At 41.5% G+C, this 21,016-nt stretch overlaps 1 protein-coding gene across 6 annotated transcripts in view; it reads left to right on the top strand.

Annotated features, from left to right (window-relative positions):
• Window positions 1-3,336: 3,336 nt before the first annotated feature.
• NRDC (nardilysin convertase) overlaps window positions 3,337-21,016 on the top strand; it is a 90,704-nt gene continuing 73,024 nt past the window's right edge. For 4 of the 6 annotated variants that reach the window (XR_010146567.1, XM_054666841.2, XM_054666844.2 and 1 more), the window contains exon 1: window positions 3,337-4,008. Coding sequence is in view for 3 of the 6 variants with exons in the window: in XM_054666841.2 (XP_054522816.1) it covers window positions 3,815-4,008 (194 nt within the window). In the remaining 3 variants the exon portion in view is untranslated. The remainder of the gene's footprint in view (window positions 4,009-21,016) is intronic. The other 2 variants (XM_063780396.1, XM_063780403.1) reach the window with 1 other exon arrangement.

The following is a 21,016-nucleotide window of genomic DNA, read 5'->3' on the forward strand; positions in this document are numbered from 1 at the left end:
GAGAAACTCTCTGACCAGTCTAGGTCCCTTTGTATATATCTTTCCAGAACTACTCACAATTATAAATTTAAAATTTGTGTGTTTGTTTAATGTTTGTCTCTCCCACTAGTTCTCTTTTATGTTCCAAGAGAACAGGAAAATTTCTTGTTCATCACTGTATTCCCAGTTTCTGGCACATACCACGAGCTCAATTTGTTGGTTGAATGAAGAATGGACTGCCTCACATGTGCTACGGAGTTAGAACTGTATTGGGCTCAGCATCAGAGGTATTTTTCCTGTGCGTGTTACCATATTTCTACAGTCTGGTAACCTGTAAGATTCAGAGACTTTTATTTTTATTTATTTTGTGGGGACGGAGTCTCACTCTGTCGCCCAGCCTGGAGTGCAGTGGCACAATTTCGGCTCACTGCAACCTCCACCTCCTGGGTTCAAGCAATTCTCTGGCTCAGCCTCCTGAGTAGCTGGGATTACAGGTGTCTGCCACCACATAGAGACTTTTTTTTTTGAGACAGAGTCTCGCTCTGTCACCCAGGCTGGAGTGCCGTGGTGCAATCTTGGCTCACTGCAACCTCCGCCAGAGACCTCTTTTTAAAGCAGCTCACACTTCCGGATGCAATCTTTGTCTCTTTTTTTTTTTTTTTTTTTTTTTGGAGACAGGGTCTCACTCTATCACCCAGGCTGGAGTGCAGTGGCATGATCATGGCTTGCTGCAGCCTTGACCTCCTGGGCTCAGGTGATCCTCCCACCTCAGCCTTTCAAGTAGCTGGGACTACAAGCATGCACCACTACACCCAGCTAATTCTTTGTATTTTTTGTGGAGACAGGTTTTCTCTATATTCAGTTTGGTCTCAAACTCCTGGGCTCAAGTGATCCACCTTCCTCAGCCTCCCAAAGTGCTGGGACTACAGACACATGCCATTAGATCCAGCCCACCTTTGTATCTAGTTAGAAAAATTTAATTAAAAACCACTGCTGTGAGCTAGGTGCAGTAGTTTATGCCTATAGTAATCCCAGTGATTTGGGAGGCTGAGGTGGGAGGATGGCTTAAGGCCAGGAGTTTGAGACCAGCCTGGATAGACATAGTGAGAACTCATCTCTAAACAAACAAACAAATAAAACCAACAACAACCCACTGCTCTGAAGAAGAGAAGTCTAGTGGAGTTGCTTAAAGTGGTAAGTTCTTGAAAAGATGTATGGAAACAAACTGGGATATTTAAACAGTATTTTTCAATTTACCTCATCTACTGCTCCAGTTCAGGTTCCATCATTTTCTACCTGAATCATTGTACCCTTCCTCCCTAACTCCTTATCTTCCTATCCCATACAATTTGTCTTCATTGCATTTATTGTTTTTTGTATATGTGAGACAAAGTAGCAAACATAAGAAGCCATGTCTGCTCATTCTGTTTACCAGCAGAATTTCACAAACTCTCTTGCCAGCAGAATTTCACAGCCTCAGTGACTGCGCACAGCCCTCCAGAATACCCTGAAAATATGCAGGATAGAGCACAAGTTCCCATGTCTCTTGCCTGAATCACTGCATTTTTAGAAAAGATAAATCCAATGATGCTCGACCTTGCCTCTTCCTGTACATTTCTGACAGGATTAATGACTATGCCTCCATAATCTATAAACGTGTACTCTTCCACCTAAACCTTCATGAGATTTTGCTCTAGTGTAACTCCTGAGTACATTTTTTTCTTTTTTATTAGAGACAAGGTCTTGCTCTGTCACCAGGCTAGAGTGCAGAGGCACAATCATAGCTCACTGTAACCTCAAACTCAGGAGTTCCAGCAATCCTTTTAACTCTGCCTCTCCTGTAGCTAGGACTACAGGGATGTTCTACCACGCCTTGCTTTTTTATGTGTGTGTGGAGACAGAGTCTTGATATGTTACATAGGCTGGTTGTAAATGCCTGGCCTCAAGCAATCCTTCTGCCTCAGCCTCCTTAATCACTGGGATTACAGGCCCAGCCTTTCTGAGCACATTTGATTTAACTTCCAAGCACATGCAGAGCGGCCACCACCTGTGTAGAAGCTGCGGGCTGAAACACTGCTTTGGAGCAGTCTTAAAAAAAAAACTCTCTGACTCTCCCAGGTGGCAGTCCTCAATAAGACTTCTGAAGAAAGCTAACTTGAATTATTTAAAAGCCTGATTTACTTTAGTTTACATATTTTACAGTTCCTTCCCATTAGAATGCAAACTCCCCCAAGGCAAGGCTTTAAATTTTTGTTGTCGTTGTTTAGACAGGGTCTCACTGTGTCAACCAGGCTGGAGTGCAGTGTTGCAATCACGGCTCACTGCAGCCTCGACCTCCTGGACTCAAGCGTTCCACCTGCCTCAGCCTCCTGAGTAGCTGGGACCACATGCACGCATCACCAAGCCTGGCTAATTTTAAAATAGAATTTTGTACAGACGGGGGTCTCACCATGTTGCCCAGGCTGGTACCAAATTCCCGGGCTCAAGCAATCCTCCCGCTTCGGCCTCCCAAAGTACTAGGATTATAGGTGTGAGCTATCACTATCACGCCCAGCCTAAGGCAAGTTTTGTTTTGTTCATGGTTGTATTCCTTGCATTTGGAACTCAGAAGAGGCCTCGAAAACCTTGAAGATACAGTAACTATCAACACATCTCCCTGCTTCACGTCTTTCCCCGCTCATTCATATGTATGAGCTATGATCTCTTACCCCATGGTGTCAGTATAGTGCATCTTACTAATTTCAGCTGCTTTTTAGCTTTCATTTATGTTTGTATTTCCGTCACATTTTACATTGCTAACCAAAGACCATTGCTAGCGGGAAAAACTGGGAAAGGAGACTTGAAGGCAGCAGACGCTGCAGCTGCTCGATAAAAATTGGCCGAATTTAACAGGAGGCTGGAGGACCTAAAAAACGTTTTCACACAGAAGAGTTAGCACATCCAGACTGGTCTTTTTAGCACTTTCTTAGGGCTTGAGGATGAAACCCCACCACTGTCGGGCCGACTGTAGGGTAGAGAAGAGCCAATTAGTATTTGCGGCGCTCGGGAGCAGCGTCCATCCGGCGGGTGTAGGAAAATACTTCCGGCGTTCTGGTTTTTTATGTGCTGAGTCACAGCCGAAGGCCCGCCCCGGGTCTGAGGAGTAGGGTACCCAAACTATGACACGAATGGGAAAATTTAAAACTTTGGAATTAATTCTCTGCACTCGTTTCTCACTTTTCTCATTAGGGGAATATTTTTCTTTGACACGCGGAGCACTACTCAGTGGTTGCCACAAAACACACTCGTACGTCATAAACGCGCCGGGTGCCCTTCTCCCGTCGTCCTCCGCGCCACTCTCTCCGCCTCTTCTCCCTCGCCCCGCCCACTTTGGGTTTCGAAATGTTCGCTGGCTGTTCCGAGAATCAGTCCGGGTCACGTTGGTGCCTCTCCTTTCCTGTTCTGATTGGTTGCTTACGTGAGCGTGACTACTTTCTTGCCTCATGATTGGCTGAAATCAGTAGCGTCATCGGCGGCCGGGAGGGCGGAGGGACGAGGGAAGTCGGCGAGAGGGAGACTGGGTTGGGGGAGGGGTTCCGGCCTGTTCCCCGCGGCTGCGGCAGCACCAGCGCCGGCCGCCACCGCCTCTAGAACGCGGAGGAGGTGGGTCCTGGGAAGCGGGATGTCCATCGCTCCAGCTTGGTGGTGAATGCTGAGGAGAGTCACTGTTGCTGCAGTCTGTGCCACCCGGAGGAAGTTGTGTGAGGCCGGGCGGGAGCTCGCGGCGCTCTGGTGAATCGAAACGCGGGGTCGGTGCGAAGACTCTGCTGCTGCCAGACCCTTTCCTATTCTGGCCATGCCTGGAAGGAACAAGGCGAAGTCTACCTGCAGCTGCCCTGACCTGCAGCCCAATGGACAGGATCTGGGCGAGAACAGCCGAGTTGCCCGTCTAGGAGCGGATGAATCTGAGGAAGAGGGACGAAGGGGGTCTCTCAGTAATGCCGGGGACCCTGAGATCGTCAAGTCTCCCAGCGACCCCAAGCAATACCGGTGAGGGAGGAGGCTTGCAATGGGGAGGCGAACAGTGTGCCGGCTTCTCTGTCGGTGCCGCCGTCACTTGTTGTCTCCATGTCTCCCAATGGAGCAACAGGGCACACTTTCCACCCCAAATGCTTCCTTGGGTGGAGGTGGCAAGCGTGATTAGAGGCTTCCCTGTGGTGTCAGCTGGGCAAGTGGGAGATCTTGGGTTGTAAGATGTCAGAATGGGAGAAGCTTTTCGAATCATTTGAATACAGTCGCTAAAGCAAGAATGAAGGTTTCTTTGAGGAACGCAGCCTGAATGGTGAGGGAGTCTTGGTATTATGTTACCAGGAAAGGTTGACGGAGTTGGATACTTTAATTTTGGAGGACAGGATATTTAAGGGGCATATTATCACTATCCAAAATATTTGAGGGACACTTAAGTGATAGGTGAAACTAGTGGACGAAAGTTACCAGAGGATGGTGTGGCTTCAGTAAAGTAACTTTGCATCATATTTGGCCTAAGTTGAAGTGGCTTGTTTCCATGGGTAGTTCTCCATTACCAAAATGGTTGGGCGACCTCGTCCAGGAATATATTAGAGAGGGCTTAGGTCTCAGTGGGGTGAGTTGTAAGGTTTCTTCTAACCTTGAAATTCTCTACTTTTGGTTTGTACAGGAGTCCTCTAAACATTTCTAATAATTGGTGATTCAGTCCCCACCTGAGTATTTTCCTTCAGAGGTAGCTTATTTCATGGAGTATCATGACTATGATGTATCTTGCGTGTGTGTGTGCGTGTGTGTTTTAATAAGAGTCTGGGTCTTGCGATGTTGCCCAGGCTAATTTCAAACTCCTGGGCTTAGGGAATCCTCCTGTCTTGGCCTCCCAAAGTACTGGGATTACAGGCGTGAGCCACTGTGCCAGGCCTGGACTTTGATGTATTTTAAATAGAGTTCATATTGTCCAATAACTTCGTTGGACAGGTTGAGGAAATTGAGACCCAAAAAGTTTGCTTCTTGCTCTGAATCACACAGCTAAATAATAACAGAGCTGGTATGATGACCCCTACTATCTGACACCAAATTCAGTGTATCATTTGCTGATTTCCTTTTTTTTTTTTGAAACGGAGTCTTGCTGTGTCACCAGGCTGGAGTGCAGTGGCGCGATCTTGGCTCACTGCAACCTCCGCCTCCCGGGTTCAAGCGATTCTCCTGCCTCAGCCTCCCCAGTAGCTGGGACTACAGGTGCTCGCCACCACGCCCGGCTAATTTTTTGTATTTTTAGTGGAGACGGGGTTTCACCATATTGGCCAGGATGGTTTCGATCTCTTGACCTTGTGATCCGCCCGCCTCTTCTCCCAAAGTGCTGGGGTTACAGGCGTGAGCCACCGCGCCCAGCCCATTTGCCGATTTTTTACAAATTTCTTGCTTATGTGAATTGAAAGCTGAAGGATTCTAGTTCTAAATTTGTTATAAGCCCCTACAGCGTTAGCGCAAGAAAGAACCTTATAGATAATCTTTTCCACTTCCCACCACACCTCTTTGACAGATGACACTTAGCTCCAAGTTCAGGACCAGCCTAATTTCTCCTTTCACTTCAAGTCTAGATATATTTTCTCCAGGCTGCCAGAGTCAAGAGATCTTTATAAACGAGCTAAATTTTCTTTCTCATCAAAGATGTGATTGTACAGGTTGAGTATCCCTAATCCAAAAATCCAGAATGCTCGGAAATCCAAAACTTTATGAGCGCCAACATGACACCACAAGTGAAAAATTCCACACCTGGCACCTTTGCTTTTTGATGGTTGGTTCATGTACACAAACTTTGTTTCATGCACAAAATTATTAAAAATATTGTATAAAATTATCTTCAGGTTATGTGTATAAGGTATATATGAAACATAAATGAATTTTGTATTTATACTGCATCCCATCCCCAAGATACCTCATTATGTATACGCAAATATTCCAAAATCCAAAAAAATCCAAAATTTGAAATACTTTTGGTCCCGAGTGTTTCGGATAAAGGATACTCAACCTGTATTGGCAATGTATAAATGAGCAAGTTGAAAACTTGATAAAAGGTGCTTAGTTTTTGCCTTCCAGATCAAATGTTCAATAATGGTTTCAGGGTTTTTTCCAGCCTATATAAAGTTATATAATAACTAATATTTATGGAATCTACACTGTGTTTCAGCTACTGTTGTAACTGTTTTAGATGTGTTATTTCATTTACTGACCTCATTTTTGGTAAATTTGTTTGATAAATACCTGTTAAGTCCTACTGTGTGCTAGGCACCAAGCTAGATTAAATATTTTCTGAAACTTGGTCAAATATAATGTAATAAATAACATGTTAGTCTGGGTGAATATACAAAAATGATTGAGCCAGTACCTGCCTTTAGGGAGCTTACAATAGTAGAGAGGGACACAGACACATAAAAAAAAAAAATTAGAGACTGTTGTGGTGGCTCATGCCTGTAATCCCAGCACTTGGGGGGCCGTGTTGGGAGGATCACTTGAGCGCAGGATTTCGAGACCAGCCTGGGCAACATAGTGAGCCCCTGTCTCTACACACAAAAAATTAGCCGGGTGTGGTGGTGTGTGCCTGTAGTCCCAGCTACTTGGGAAGCTGAGGTAGGAAGATTCCTTAGCCTGAGAGGTTGAGGCTGCAGTGAGCCATGATCGTGCCACTGCACTCCAGCCTGGGTGGCAGTGAGACACTGTCTCAAAAAACAAATAAAACTAGGGCACTAAAGTTTTATAGAAGCCATAACGGAGGTATGTCCTAGATATATTGAGGAATGAAATACATTGATAAATTCCACGGGGGGAGAAAGGAAAGACTTCAAAGAGTAGATAATGCTTAAGAGTTGTTCTTTGAAAATTGTTGCGTTTTTGTCTTTATATGGCTTTTGCCAAGTCATTGTCCTTCTTAGTGTCTCAGCTTATTTTAAAAACGAAGGGGGTTGGTTAGAACAGCAGTGTTTTTCAATAACCCTCCCCTTTCAGAAGAGCAGTTCTTCCATATTACCTGTTTTATATACTGGAGTTTCAATTAGACTTTTGAAGAAAAGATGTTATTAGTTTAAAATAAAGGTGGAAAACCTCAGGACTAGGTGATCTTTAAAGACTTATCCAAATTCAATTCTATGAATTTTTGTAACCAGAAACACACTTAGACGCATCTGCAGCCCACAGAGCTGAATTATCCTTCCAGATTCTGCTGAGATATTCCCTCTGTGAAGTCTTTCTAGGCAGAACTAATTCCTCCTTCCATTGTATTTCAGTAGGATTTTGTACATGATCCATTACAGTACATAGCATCATATTATATATCTTTTGAATAAGTACCAGAGGAGGACCCATTTAGAGGAATATTGTGGTGAAATAATACCTTGAAAGATTTACCAGTCTGCATTTATTAATAGCCTGCGGAATTTTACTTCAGCATATGTGTAATTTGTATTCAGCTTTTTTGAAATGTTGGGCATATTTCCAGGACACCTATTATGCTTTTTTAGGAATCTGTATTAAATGCTTACCAAGTATTGATTCCCTTCCCTTCTGGAAGGGTTCAGGGACTTCAGGTTGGGAATTGATATTCAAATTTTTATTGGTGTTGAGTGGAAATTCTGGTTGGGCAGGATTAGTAGTGGTGTATTCTATTTATTTTTTATTTTTATTTTTATTTTTGAGACAGGGTCTCACTTTGTAACCCAGGCTGGAGTGCAGTGGCGCCATCACGGCTCACTGCAGCCTCGACCTCCCAGGCCTAGGTGATCCTTCCACCTCAGGCTCTCCAGTAGCTGGGACTATAGGCACGTGCCATCATGCCCAGCTAAGCTTTTGTAGAGATGAGGTTTCGCCATTTTGTCTAGGCTGGTCTCAAACTCCTGACCTCAGATGTTCTGCCCTCCTTGGCCTCCCATAGTGCTGGGATTACAGGCACAGGTGAGCCACTGCACCTGGCCTGGCTGTGGTGCATTCTGAATAGTAAATTTTAACAATGAAGAACACTTAACGTTAGGTATTTTGGATTGACTAAAACAAGTACAGAGCACTTTCCATGTTTAACCTGCTCGTAAAAAGACCTGTATTTCTATGGAGAAGGAAAGAACAAATGAAAAGGTATGCAAACTTCTTTTTTTTTTTTTTTTAATGATTAAAAAAAATTTTGAGACAGGATTTCAATTCATCGCCCAGGCTGGAGTACAGAGGCACCATCACAACCTGCCCCACCATGTCCGGCTAATTTTTTGTAGAAATGGAGGTGGTGGGGGGGGGTGTCTCACCAAGTTGCCCAGGCTGGTCTCGAACTCCTGACCTCAAGAGATCTGCCTGCCTCTGCCTCTCAAAGTGCTGGGATTACAGGTGTGAGCTACCACGCCCTGTCGAAAAGGCATATAAACTTCTGAAGGGCAAGTCTTTCTAATTTAAATTTTGGTCAGACTGTTACAAGTGAGGAGATGGTTATCTTAATAAATTTTCAGGCTGGGCGTGGGGGCTCACGCCTGTAATCCCAGCACTTTGGGAGGCGGAGGTGGGTGGATCATCTGAGGTCAGGAGTTCAAGACCAGCCTGGCCAACATGGTGAAACCCTGTCGCTACTAAAAATAAAAAAATTAGCCAGTTGTAGTGGCAGGTGCTTGTAATCCCAACTACTTGGGAGGCAGAGGCAGGGGAATCGCTTGAACTTGGGAGGCAGAGGTTGCAGTGAGCTGAAATTGTGCTACTGCATTCCAGCCTGGGCAACAGAGCAAGACTCTGTCTCAAACATAAATAAATAAATAAATAAATAAATAAATAAAATTTCCATATATTATAGAAAATAATGGGTGGGTGTGTGCTGAATAAGGTACAGGCTATTTCTGAATATTATGTTGTTTACTATTATATGCTGTTGAACAGGAGGAGGATCACAATTCCAGTGAGTGGAACAGTTGCATTGAGAACACTAACATTTGTTGGCTTCCTGAATAGTTTGCTAGTGAAGTGGCTCACTTCTGAGCAGAAGCCTTTTGCTCACTTTGGCAGCACGTATACTGAGCAGAAGCCTTATACAAATCTGAGGTATCAGAAGAAAACTATACACCAGAAAGCAAGAGAACTTTTTTTTTTGTATTGGATGGGAAGAACATAGGTTTATTTGTTGATATTTACAATGAAAACTCCTGGAACCATAATGCTTCATTCAATACATGAGCCAGTAATTTCATTTGTGTGTGTTTCATTTCACATACACACAGACACACAAATATTGCTAAAATGATCACAAAATCTCACAGCTACAAAAGAAATCATTATGACTTCCATGTGTGTAAATTCCATGAGATTGACAATTCCTTAGTCTGATAACAAATGAACAAATGAATCCAAATTTCTTTTTGTTTTGCACTCTCACTTGTCTTGTAAAGTAAAGGTAACCTAGGTATTACTTCACGAGATTCAAACTCATTTAACAAAGTAAGTGCTTGTAAGATTGAAATATGTTAAATCTTATGAATACTAGTATAACTTTAATAAACATATCTTTTGTCTCTTACTATTCCTTAGACTGATTTCCTTATTTTGTTTTGTTTTGTGTTTGAGACAGTCTGGCTCTGTCACCCAGGCTGGAGTGCAGTGGTGTGATCTCAACTCACTGCAGCCTCCACCTCCCAGGTTCAAGCCATCCTCCCCACCTTGGCCTCCTAAGTAGCTGGGACTACATACGCACACCATCATGCCCAGCTAATTTTTGTCCTTTTTTGTAGAGTTGGGTTTTGCTCTGTTGCCCAGGCTAGTCTCAAACTCCTGAGCTCAATCAGCCCACCTTGGCCTCCCAAAGTGCTGGGAGTACTGGCATGAGCCACTGCACCGGGCCTGACTGATTTCTTTAAAGTGGGCTGATGGGCTAGTAAGAATAGAAAGAGTGTATATTGTTTCTAACTGAAGTTGTGTGTGTGTGTGTGTGTGTGTGTATGTCTGTGTGTTTTAGGAAAATAAGATTTAGCATTAAAAAGCTCTCTGTTGGCCAGGTGCTGTAGCTCACACCTGTAATCCTAGCACTTTGGGCGGCCAAGGCAGGAAGATCACCTGCCTCTGTCTCAAAAAAACAAAAACAAAACAAAAAACTCTATGTTTTTCTGACTGGGCACCGTGGCTCACGCCTGTAATCCCAGCACTTTGGGAGGCTGAGGCTGGTGGATCACCTGAGGTCAGGAGTTGGAGACCTACTTGGCCAACATGGTGAAACCCTGTCTCTACTAAAATATAAAAATTAGCTGGGTGTGGTGGCGGATGCCTGTAATCCCAGATACTGGGGAGGCTGAGGCAGGAGAATCGCTTGAACCCGGGAGGCAGAGGTTGCAGTGAGTCAAGATCGCGCCCACTGCACTCTAGGCTGGGCAACAGAAGCAGACTCTGTCTCAAAAAGAAAACCAAAAAACAAACAAAAACGCCCTGTTTTTAAAGAACTGAATGATGGTAAAAGCTCTTTTGCTTTTAAGAAGCTTATGATCTGCTGTAGGAGAGTCAGGGAGCAGATACTGAAACTGAAATGCATTAAATATAATAGGTGCTAGAATAGGGATATGTAAAGTATGACTTTTTGTTTTGTCATTTGTGTTTCTAGCTTGCTGTCTACTGGTTATGTGACCTTTAGCAAGTTAACTAATGTCTCTAAGGCTAAGGATCTTCATAAGGACACAGAAGAAGAGCAACCTATAAACAATTGAAATTGAAAAGGAGCAGTTGGGAAGCAGGTGATAGTGGCTTTTTTTTTTTTTTTTTTAATGAACCAGTGGAGGAGAATTCTTGAAGCAAGGAGTGATGATAGATAAAACTGAGAGGTCAAGCAGTACTAGGACTGAATCCCTTTTGGAGACTCGAGAAATTATTACTGGTGAAAGCAGTTTCAAAGGAATGGTATGGAGGCAGAAACCAGGTTGTAGTGAGTTAAGGATGAATGGAGAGTGAGAAATTGATTGATTGAGATGGAGTCTTGCTCTGTCACCCAGGCTGGAGTGCAGTGGTGTGATCTCGGCTCACTGCAACTTCCACCTCCCGAGTTCAAGCAATTCTCGTGCCTCAGCCTCCCAAGCAGCTGGGGTTACAGGCATGTGCCGCCATGCCCAGCTAATTTTTGTATTTTTAGTAGAGAGGGGATTTCATCATCTTGGCCAGGCTGGTTTTGAACTCCTGACCTCAGGTGATCCACCTGTCTCAGCCTCCCAAAGTGCTGGGATTGCAGGCCTGAGGCATCACGCCCGGCCAAGAGTGAGAAATTTTGAATGATGAGGTACACATTGTTTGGTTTTAAAGGGGAAGGGATGAGAGGAGATTTTAGGATAAAAACAGTACATTGTAGCAAGAGAGAGTTTTTTTCAAGATGAATAAGAGGTGAGCATGTCTTGCTTGAGAAAAAAAGAATCAGAAGAGAAGTTGAAGATACAGACAGTAATAGATTACTGTCTGTATTAGTAATAATACTGTCAGTATTAGTAATTATTAATTAATTACTAATTAATTATTAATAATACTGTCTGTATTCATAATAATAATAGATTCTTAGATAGTTGTGAGGTGACGGGATTAATCTTAAGAACATATCCAGAGAGGCTCATTTTAGAGAGACGAGAAAATATCTTCACTTAAAGTGAAGGAAGTAACGAGTATGGATGCAGGCAGTGAAAACTTGAAAGGGTGACTTTCCCCTCTTATTGGTAAAGTAGTCATTGAAATGTACTTAGGTGGTCCTCTGGGGAACTCTAAGGGAAATAGTGGGATGCATAGGGGAAGCCTTGAGTGTGAAGGTTTGAAATAGCTAATGTAGAAAATGGGTGAAGTGTATACGTGGTAAATACTAAGAAAATTTGTGGGTTCTTGAGCATGAAAATGATAAAAGTAAAGCAGTATTTTAAGAATAAAGCAGTAGTTTAAATCTATAGGATGTGGAAGACTGGCTTAAGAGTCAGTTATAATTGTGTCAGTTGTGTTGACACAAATGGTACTAGTCTTTCTGTAGCTGATGTGTCCCCCTCTTCACTTTTCTTTTTGCTTTCCACTTAATTCACTTTAAATGTTTGCTAGGCTAAATGCCCATGAGTACGGAGATCATGTCTGTTTTATTCACTCAAGGTCCAGTACATCTTAGGTTCTCAAATAATATTTGTAGAATGTATGAATGTATGAGTGCTTACATGCCAGGCATTTTCACAGAACTCATGGGGATATTTTGCCAGAAATTTCTTAGATTAAAATTGTATTCTGAAGCTGGGCACAGTGGCACATACTTGTAATCCCAGCTACTTGGGAGGCTGAGATGGGAGGATGGCTTGAGCCCAGTAGTTCAAGACCAGCCTGGGCAACAAAATGAGATCCCTCCATCTCTTAAAAAAATTTTTTTAAGTGTATTTTGGCCAGTTTTAAAGCAATTGATTTTCAGAGAAAATGAATATGGACAGGTTACAGAAGTGCAAATAATACAAATACTACAAATGCGTATGCTGATATTGTATATTTTGTGTGGAAGCTTGTGCTTGGCATAGTAAGCACTCAAATGTTAGCTATTACTGTTTATATATTGGATAAGGCCATGAATAAAGCTTGCTTTGTAGCTTTTTTTGTAGTAGTAAAAAGTTGGTACAACTTTATTTTCCATTGGTTGAATAAAGATTAAATTATGTTACAGTTTTACAATGAAAATAATACATAGCTATAAAAAAGGATAGGTGATTTTATATATTGAAATAGATCTCCTCTGATTTATTGTTGAATGAAAACTAGTGGCAAAACAAAATGTATAATTCCATTTTTAAAATGAAAAAACATTACTGTTATATGTTTACTTAAATTATAGTTTTTAACGTATTCATGTATATGTACAGAAATGATTAGGGATGGTATTCAGCAAGCTCATTTCTCTGGGGAAAGGAAGGAGAGATTTGACTTTTGTTTTATTTATTTTTTAGTAATTACAAGAAGATAAGTGTTAACAATAAAGAAGTATTATGTGGTCATCATAGGGAAGGAACTTTAGATAAAAAGAAAATTTAAGAATTCCTGGCTGGGCGCGCTGGTTCATGCCTGTAATCCCAGCATCTTAAGTCAAGGCAGGAGGATTGTTTGAGATCATGAGTTTGAGGCCAGCCTGGGTAACAAAACAAGACCCTACCTCTACAAAAAATTAAAAAATTAGCTGGGCTTGGTGGTGTGCACCACCAAGCTGGTGTGGTCCCAGCTACTTGGAAGGCTGAGGTAGGAGGATGGCTTGAGCACAAGAGTTTGAGGTTGTAGTGAGCCATGATCACACCGGTACACTCCAGTGTGGGCAACAGAGTGAGACCCTATCTCAAAAAGAGAGAATTCTCCATAATTATTCTACCCTGCGTTAACCACTGGTAACATTTTAAATAATTTCTATGCCTTATTTTATTTTTTGAGGTGGTGGCTCACTCCGTCTCAGGATGCAGTGCAGTGGTGTGATCTCAGGTCACTGCAACCTCCACCTCCCAGGCTCAAGTGATCCTCCCACTTCAGCCTCCTGAGTAGCTGGGACGACAGGCACGCACTACCACACCTGGCTAATTTTTGTAGAGATGGGGTTTCCTCATGCTACCCAGCCTGGTCTCGAATTCCTGGATCCTAGAGTCAAGTGATCCTCCTGCCTTCATCTCCCAAAGTGCTGGAATTACGGGCATGAACCACTGTGCCCAGCCAGACAGTACTGTTACTACATGATAGATTTAAGTGCTATTCTATGAAAATACATTACTGAGGAGGTACTAAGCAGTAATTAGAGTATAAATGGATTGTATTCTCTCATTTTATTCCTTCTAACAAACTTCTCATAATGGCAGGTAATGTCCAAGGCCTTCTATTTTGTTCTTAACGTTCTATCTTCATCTTCATCTTCTGTTGTGCTATTTTGTGCTCCTTTTCTTGGCACGTGTTTTCTTTGGTCATATTTGCCTTTTGAATTCATGCATGAGTATCTCCTCTCTTTTCTGTTTTCTTTCAATCGTCCCTTCCCACATGTAGTTAGTGACTCTTGTGTGGCCCTCTAGCAATGTTTTTTTTCCAAGCGATTTCATATTTTTGTAGTTATTACTTGTCTTTCCACGCTATTATGTTGAAATTTTTGAAGGGAGAGAATTTGTTTCTTTGAGTCTTTGCATACCTTCTCTTCTGTTAGTAATAAATGAATAGTCTGTACTCCTAAGACCTTATCTCTACTCTCCAGTTGTGTACTGGATCCCATCTCCTTACACCTTTTATGTTCCACTAATTATTCCAGCAATTGTTCTCCTTCCATCCTGCATCATCAGTTTGTCTTTTACTGGATCATCCCCAGGAGCATACAAATATGCTGTAATTGTTTCCATCTTCAGGAGAGAAAATTTCTTTATTCTTTATCCCCTTGGAGCTATGTCCTTCTAGCTATTCAGTTTCTCTGGTAACTGTAGCAAAACTTGTTGAGTTATCTGTACTTGAAGTTTGTAATTCATCTGTTTCCATTATTCTGTAAGCTCACTCAGAGTAGACTTCTGCCACTATTGTTACACTGAAATAGCTAGTTCAAGGTCACCAATATCTTTACATTAGTCAATTCTCAAGTTATCTTACTCACCCTATCAGCATCATATTGCATAGTTCACCATTCTTTCCTTCTTGAAATGCTTTGATCAGTTGACTTTCAGGTCACCACTGTTCATAGTTCTCTTCCTGCTTATTCACAGATCTCTTCTTATTTCCCTGACTTCTAAATTTTGGATTATCTAGCGCTCAATTTTCAGACTTCTCATCTACCCTTACTCTGTATGTTGTCCGGTCTCATGACTTTAAATATCAGCCTGTATAAAATAAATTTTGTTTTCCTACCTCCATGTTTTTTCTTACTCTTTTTTTTTTATAGCACTTATTGTCATTTGACATAAATTTACTTGTGCATTGTCTTTCTCTTGCACTGGAATGTTTCATCACAAGGGCAAGGAATTAGTTTTGTTTACTGCTTATATCCCCAGTGCCTAGAATAGTGCCTGTTTTAAAGTCTTGCTTCCATTTCTGTCTTCTTCCTTTTCTCCTTTGGCTTGTTACATAAGGATATACTTTTCAGTCTTTTTTTTTGGTTACTTTATGTCTTGCTTTTTGTCTGGATCAAAACATAATGTTTAGGCTGGGCACAGTGGCTCATGATGCCTGTAATCCCAGTGCTTTGGTAGGCTGAGGCAGAAGTATTGCAGGAGCCCAGGAGTTTGAGGTTACAGTAAGCTATGATCGCATCATTGTGCTGCAGCCTGAGCGACAGACTGAGACTCTGTCTTTGAATATATATATGGCATATATGTATATATAAAACATACATATATATAGAAACAAAACCTTACAGATACAGCTGAAGCCCTGTTTATATTGCCTCTTCCCATTACCTTCTCTGCCTTCTTTTTTCAGTGTTAACCATTATCTAAATTTCATGTATATACCGTACTAGTTCTATCTATAGTTGTATACTTTTTATTAAACATACTTTTTAAACAGTATATATCATTGTTTTTGCATGTTTTAAAGCATTATAGAAATAGAAAGGTATCACATTAGATGTCTCATAATCTTTTTTTTTTTGGTTTAACATTGCTTTTGAGATTTATCCATGTCAATAAGTGTAATACTAGTTATTTGTGTTAACCAATGTTTAATATTTTGTTGATGAATACATCGTTATTATCTATTTTCCTATTGTCATTTGGTTACAGTTTTCTGTTATATTTTGTTTTATGACTATGCCACAATTTAGCTTTTTTCTTTTTGTTTTTCATTTAAGTTGTTTCTAGCATTTCAGAGGACTGTATATGGTTCCTTGTGCACACGTTTGAGAATTTATCTAGGGCACATACCTATGAGTGAAATGATACCTATAAGTGAAATGACTGGGCATACTCATTTTTAACCTCACTAGATATTGCCATTAGTACTCTTCTAATGGGTTGTGCTCTTTTACATTGACACCAATAGAACATGAGAGTTCCTGCTTCTTTACGTTCTTACATTTTTAGCAGTTATTGATACTGTTAGTTTTTTTCTTTTTTTTTTTTTTAAAGATAAGGTCTCACTCTGTTGCCCAGGCTGGAGTGCAGTGGTGAAATCATAGCTTACTGTAACCTAGAAGTCCTGGGCTCAAGGGGCCCTCCTGCCTCAGCCTCTGGAGTGTCTGGGACTGCCACCACGCCCAGCTAATTTTAAGAAATTTTTCTTTTTTTTTTTGAGACAGAGTCTTGCTCTGTCGTCCAGGCTGTGCAGTGGCAAAATCTTGGCTCACTGCAACCTCTGCCTCCTGGGTTCAAGTAATTCTTCTGCCTCAGCCTCCTGAGTAGCTGGAACTACAGGCGCCTGCCACCATGCCCAGCTAATTTTTTTGTTGTTGTTGTATATTTAGTAGAGATGGGGTTTCACCATGTTGGCCAGGATGGTCTCGTTCTCCTGACCTCCTGATCCGCCCTCTTGGCCTCCCAAAGTGCTGGGAATACAGGCGTGAGCTATCATGCTTGGTCGATATTGTTAGGTTTTAAAAAAATTACTATCTGTGGAAAATTGTATTTCTCATTTTTTTTTAAAGGCTAGTCAAGTGAAGCAGTGGGAGTGGAGAAGGCATCATTTAGTTGTGAATACCACTGAATTCAGATCAGCCTATATTTTTCTTTCTTAAAAAATCTTTTTAGGCTGGGTGCAGTGGCACATGCCTGTAATTCCAGCACTTTAGGAAGCCAAGGTGGGCGAATCACCTGAGGTCAGGAGTGCAAGACCAGCCTGGCCAACATGGTGAAACCCCATCTCTACAAAAATACTAAATTAGCCAGGCGTGATCATGGGTGCCTGTAATCCTGGCTACTCGGGAGGCTGAGGTGGGAGTATCGCTTGAACCCAGGGAGGCGGAGGTTGCATGAGCCATGATCATGCCATTGCACTCTAACCTGGGTGACAGAGCGAGACTCCGTCTCAAAAAAAAAAAAACCGAAAAACTTAAAAAATTTGTATTTCCCCTTATTACTAATAAGATCAGACATTATTTCATACTTTGTAGACATCAGGATTTCTCCTTTTATAAATTGCCTGCTTTTCTATTGGGTTGTTTTTTCTTTTTATAAATTTGACTTGTAAAAATTCATTTTATTTTGAATGCTAATTTTTTGTCGATTATATGAGTTGCAAATGTATTCTCTAAGTCCATAGCTTATGTTTGCTCCTTGTTTATAAAGTCAAACATTGAATCAGTTATTGATCTTTTATGGTTTGCACTTTTTGTATCTTATTCTAAAAGTTTTATTATAGTTTTTACATTAAGAAATCTAATTTTTTTTTTTTTTTTAAGACCAGGTCTCATTCCATCACCCAGGGTGGGGTGCAGTGGCATGATCTCAGCTCACTGCAACCTCTGCCTCCCGGGTTCAAGCGACTCCCACCTCAGCCTCCCGAGTAGCTGGAACTACAGGCATGCACCACCACGCCTGGCTAATTTTTGTATTTTTAATAGAGACAGGGTTTTACCATGTTGGCCAGGCTGTTCTCGAAGTCCTGGCCTCAAGTGATCTGCCCTCCTTGGCCTCCCAAAGTGCTGGGATTATAGGTGTGAGCCACCATGCCTGGCAAAAATCTAATTTTATTACCATTTAAAAAAAAATATGGATAACCAGTTGTCCAGTCATACTTTTAAAAAAGTATAAATCCCAGAGATCACCAAATATTTTCTGTAAAAGTTCTAGCTAATAAATACTTTGGGCTTTGTCAGTCAGGAGGCAAAATTGAGGATATTAAGTAAGTACTTGTATATCAAAAAAGAAAACAAATTTCTGCAAATTTTTGGTGAAAATTTTTATGAAGTTCAAAATATAGTATGTTTTTTGGTAATACAGTTCTACTAGTAAGAATGATGGAATTGTTTTTATTGGGATAACATTTTGCTTTATTGGGATCAAAATTAAGGGTTCATCAGTCAGTTGCCAATGTTCATCTGTTAAATCTGATTTGTAATGAGATTTTACATACCTTATCTTTGAAAATGTCTTTCCACATAGCTAGGTACTGCCAATATATTAATATTGAAATACTAATAGCAATCTATGAGTACAGATGGTCCCTAATTTATGTTGGTTCAACTTAGGGTTTTTCCACTTTCCGTGGTGCAAAAAAGTGATATGCATTCAGTAGAAACCGATCTTTGAGTACCCATAGGATCTTTCTGTTTTTCACTTCAGTGTTGTATCAGTAAATTACATGAGATATTCAACACTTCATTATAAAATAGACTTTGTGTTGGATGATTTTCCCCAACTGTAGGCTATGTAAGCATTCTGAGCATGTTTGAGGTAGGCTAGGTTAAGCTATTGATGTTCAGTAGGTTAGGTTAAATGCATTTTCGATTTACGGTATTTTCAACTTAAGATGGGTTTTTCAGGACCTAACCCTGTTGTAAGTCGAGGAGCATCTGTATATGACTTTAATTGAGCATATTCATTGCTTGGAAAACATTTATATAATTCTATTAGATTCTTCTCATATTTTTTCCTTTTAACATTATTATAGATTAAATAGATCAAACACTATAGATCAGTCACTTCCAATTAAATTAGGTGGGATCTCCTCAATTGCACAGTTAATTGGACTTTGAAATATGGAAGTTTCTTTGTGGTTGCAACAAGGTCTGGAAGGCACTTCTGAAACTATAGTTTGTGGGGGAATGGAGGTATTGCTTCTTGTTTTAACTTTTTATAGCACAGGAAGTATATGACGTAGCTTGCCATTACTTGTGATTCAAACATCATTCTTGATTGAAATGACTTAAATGCTGTTTTGTCTTGTAATTTTAGGTTGAGTTCATTAAAGAAACATTATTAAATCTGCACCAAAAGCTAATTTTTTTTTTTTCTTGAGACAGAGTCGTGCTCTGTCACCCAGGCTGGAGTACAGCAGTGCAATCTTGGCCCACTGCAGCCTCCGCCTCCCGGGTTCAAGTGATCCTTCTGCTTCAGTCTCCCAAGTAGTTGGGACTACAGACGTACGCCACCATGCCCAGCTAATTTTTGTATTTTTAGCAGAGACAAGGTTTTGCTGTGTTGTCTAGGCTGGTCTTGAACACCTGATCTCAAGTGATCCGCCTGCCTTGGCCTCCCAAAGTGCTAGGATTACAGGTGTGAGCCACCATGCCTGGCCTCATTTTGAACTTCTCTGAAGAAATTCTACAGTGATGTGATACTTTGTTTTAAATTTTCTACTTTTTCTGGTTATTGCTTGTTTTTTTTTTTTTCTCCACACAGAGTCTCACTCTGTCATCCAGGCTAGTGTGCAGTGGCCTGATTTCAGCTCGCTGCAAACTCTGCCTCCCAGGTTCAAGTGATTCTCCTGCCTCAGCCTCCCGAGTAGCTGGGATTATAGGCACGTGCCACCACACCTGGCTAATTTTTGTATATTTAGTAGAGACAGGGTTTTGTTGTCCAGCTGGTCTCAAACTCCTGGCCTCATGTGATCTGCTTGCCTTGGCCTCCCAAAGTGCTGGGATAACAGGCATGAGCCACTGCTCCTGGCCTTTTTTTTAAGACAGGGCCTCCTCAGTCTGTTCCCTAGGCTGGAGTGCAGTGTCATGATCATGGCTCACTGCAGCCTTAACCTCCTGGCTCAGGCGATCCTCCCACCTCAGCCTCCTGAGTAGCTGGCACCACAAGTGTGTGTTACCACCTCGGGCTAATTTTAAAAATTATTTGCAGAGATGAGGTCTCCCTTTGTTGCCCAAGCTGATCTTGAACTCCTGGGCTCAAGCAATCCTCCCACCTCAGCCTCCCAAAATTCTGGGATTACAAGCATGAGCCACCACACTCAGCCTCTTTTTTTTTTTTCTTTTTTAGAGAGATGATCTCACTATGTCACCCAGGCTGTACTGCAGTGGTGCCATCATAGCTCACTGCAGCATCGAACTCCTAGGCTCAAGTGATCCTCCTGCCTGTGCCGCCCAAAGTGTTGGAATTACAGGCATGAGCCACTGCTTCTAGATGGATGTTTTTCATTGGGGGGGGGAAAAGCCCTATATACGTATATATGTATTTTTTACTAATTCTAAAAGTGCTAACCCAAGCAGGACAAAATTTAATTGAATACCAAGAAAATAACCATGCCAGATTTTCATGCTAAATCAGCTAATACTAACATTGTTTAGATACGCAATTTGAATGAACTCCATGGTCCAAAGTCAAATTACCTATGATAACTCATTCTAATAAACAGTTCTATGCATCTAAATTGGAGAGACAAAATTGGCATTTAGGAGGATATTAAGTCCAGTGTTATCCATGGACTCATGGAGAGCTTGGACCCACCTGGCCCTTCCTGAGTCATCGAAGTTTCCATTACTAAAAGCTCTGCAGTCAGTGACTCATCATAGATGAGACTAAGTAATCCCAATTGAATATAAATGTGTGCGTGTGTCTGGCGAATGTTCTAAATGCGAAAATGGTTTATGACCAATGTTTGGTTTGTCAAACCCATAATCAATCCTGAGAAGATAATAAAAACTTCAGGTATATTTCTGCCCTGGTGGGCCATTTAAACATTTATAGAGGTATTTTCTTCACCTGTCATTTTCAGTGTATGTTTTCTGGTGGTACAGAATCTTTCTCATGTAGCCAGGCACAGTGGCTCACCACTTGTAATCCTAGCACTTTGGGAAGCCAAGGGGGGCGGATTGCCTGGGCTCAGGAGTTCAGGACCAGCCTGGGCAACATGGTGAAACCCCGTCTCTACTAAAATAATAAAAAAATAATAATAATAATAAAAAGCCAGGCCTCATGGCATGCACCTGTAGTCCCAGCTACTTGGGAAGCTGAGGCACAAGAATTGCTTGAACCTGGGGGGCAGAGGTTGCAGTGAGCCAAGATTGTGCCACTGCACTCCAGCCTGGGCAACAGAGCAAGACTTTGTCTCAAAGAAAAAAAAAAAGAAGAGATTTGATTATCTCTGTGGCAGAGTGAGACCCCGTCTCAAAAAAAAAAAAAATATATACCACTTGGGCAGCCGG

This window comes from Pan troglodytes, chromosome 1, assembly GCF_028858775.2.
Source record: "Pan troglodytes isolate AG18354 chromosome 1, NHGRI_mPanTro3-v2.0_pri, whole genome shotgun sequence".
NCBI classification, from domain to species: domain Eukaryota; kingdom Metazoa; phylum Chordata; class Mammalia; order Primates; family Hominidae; genus Pan; species Pan troglodytes.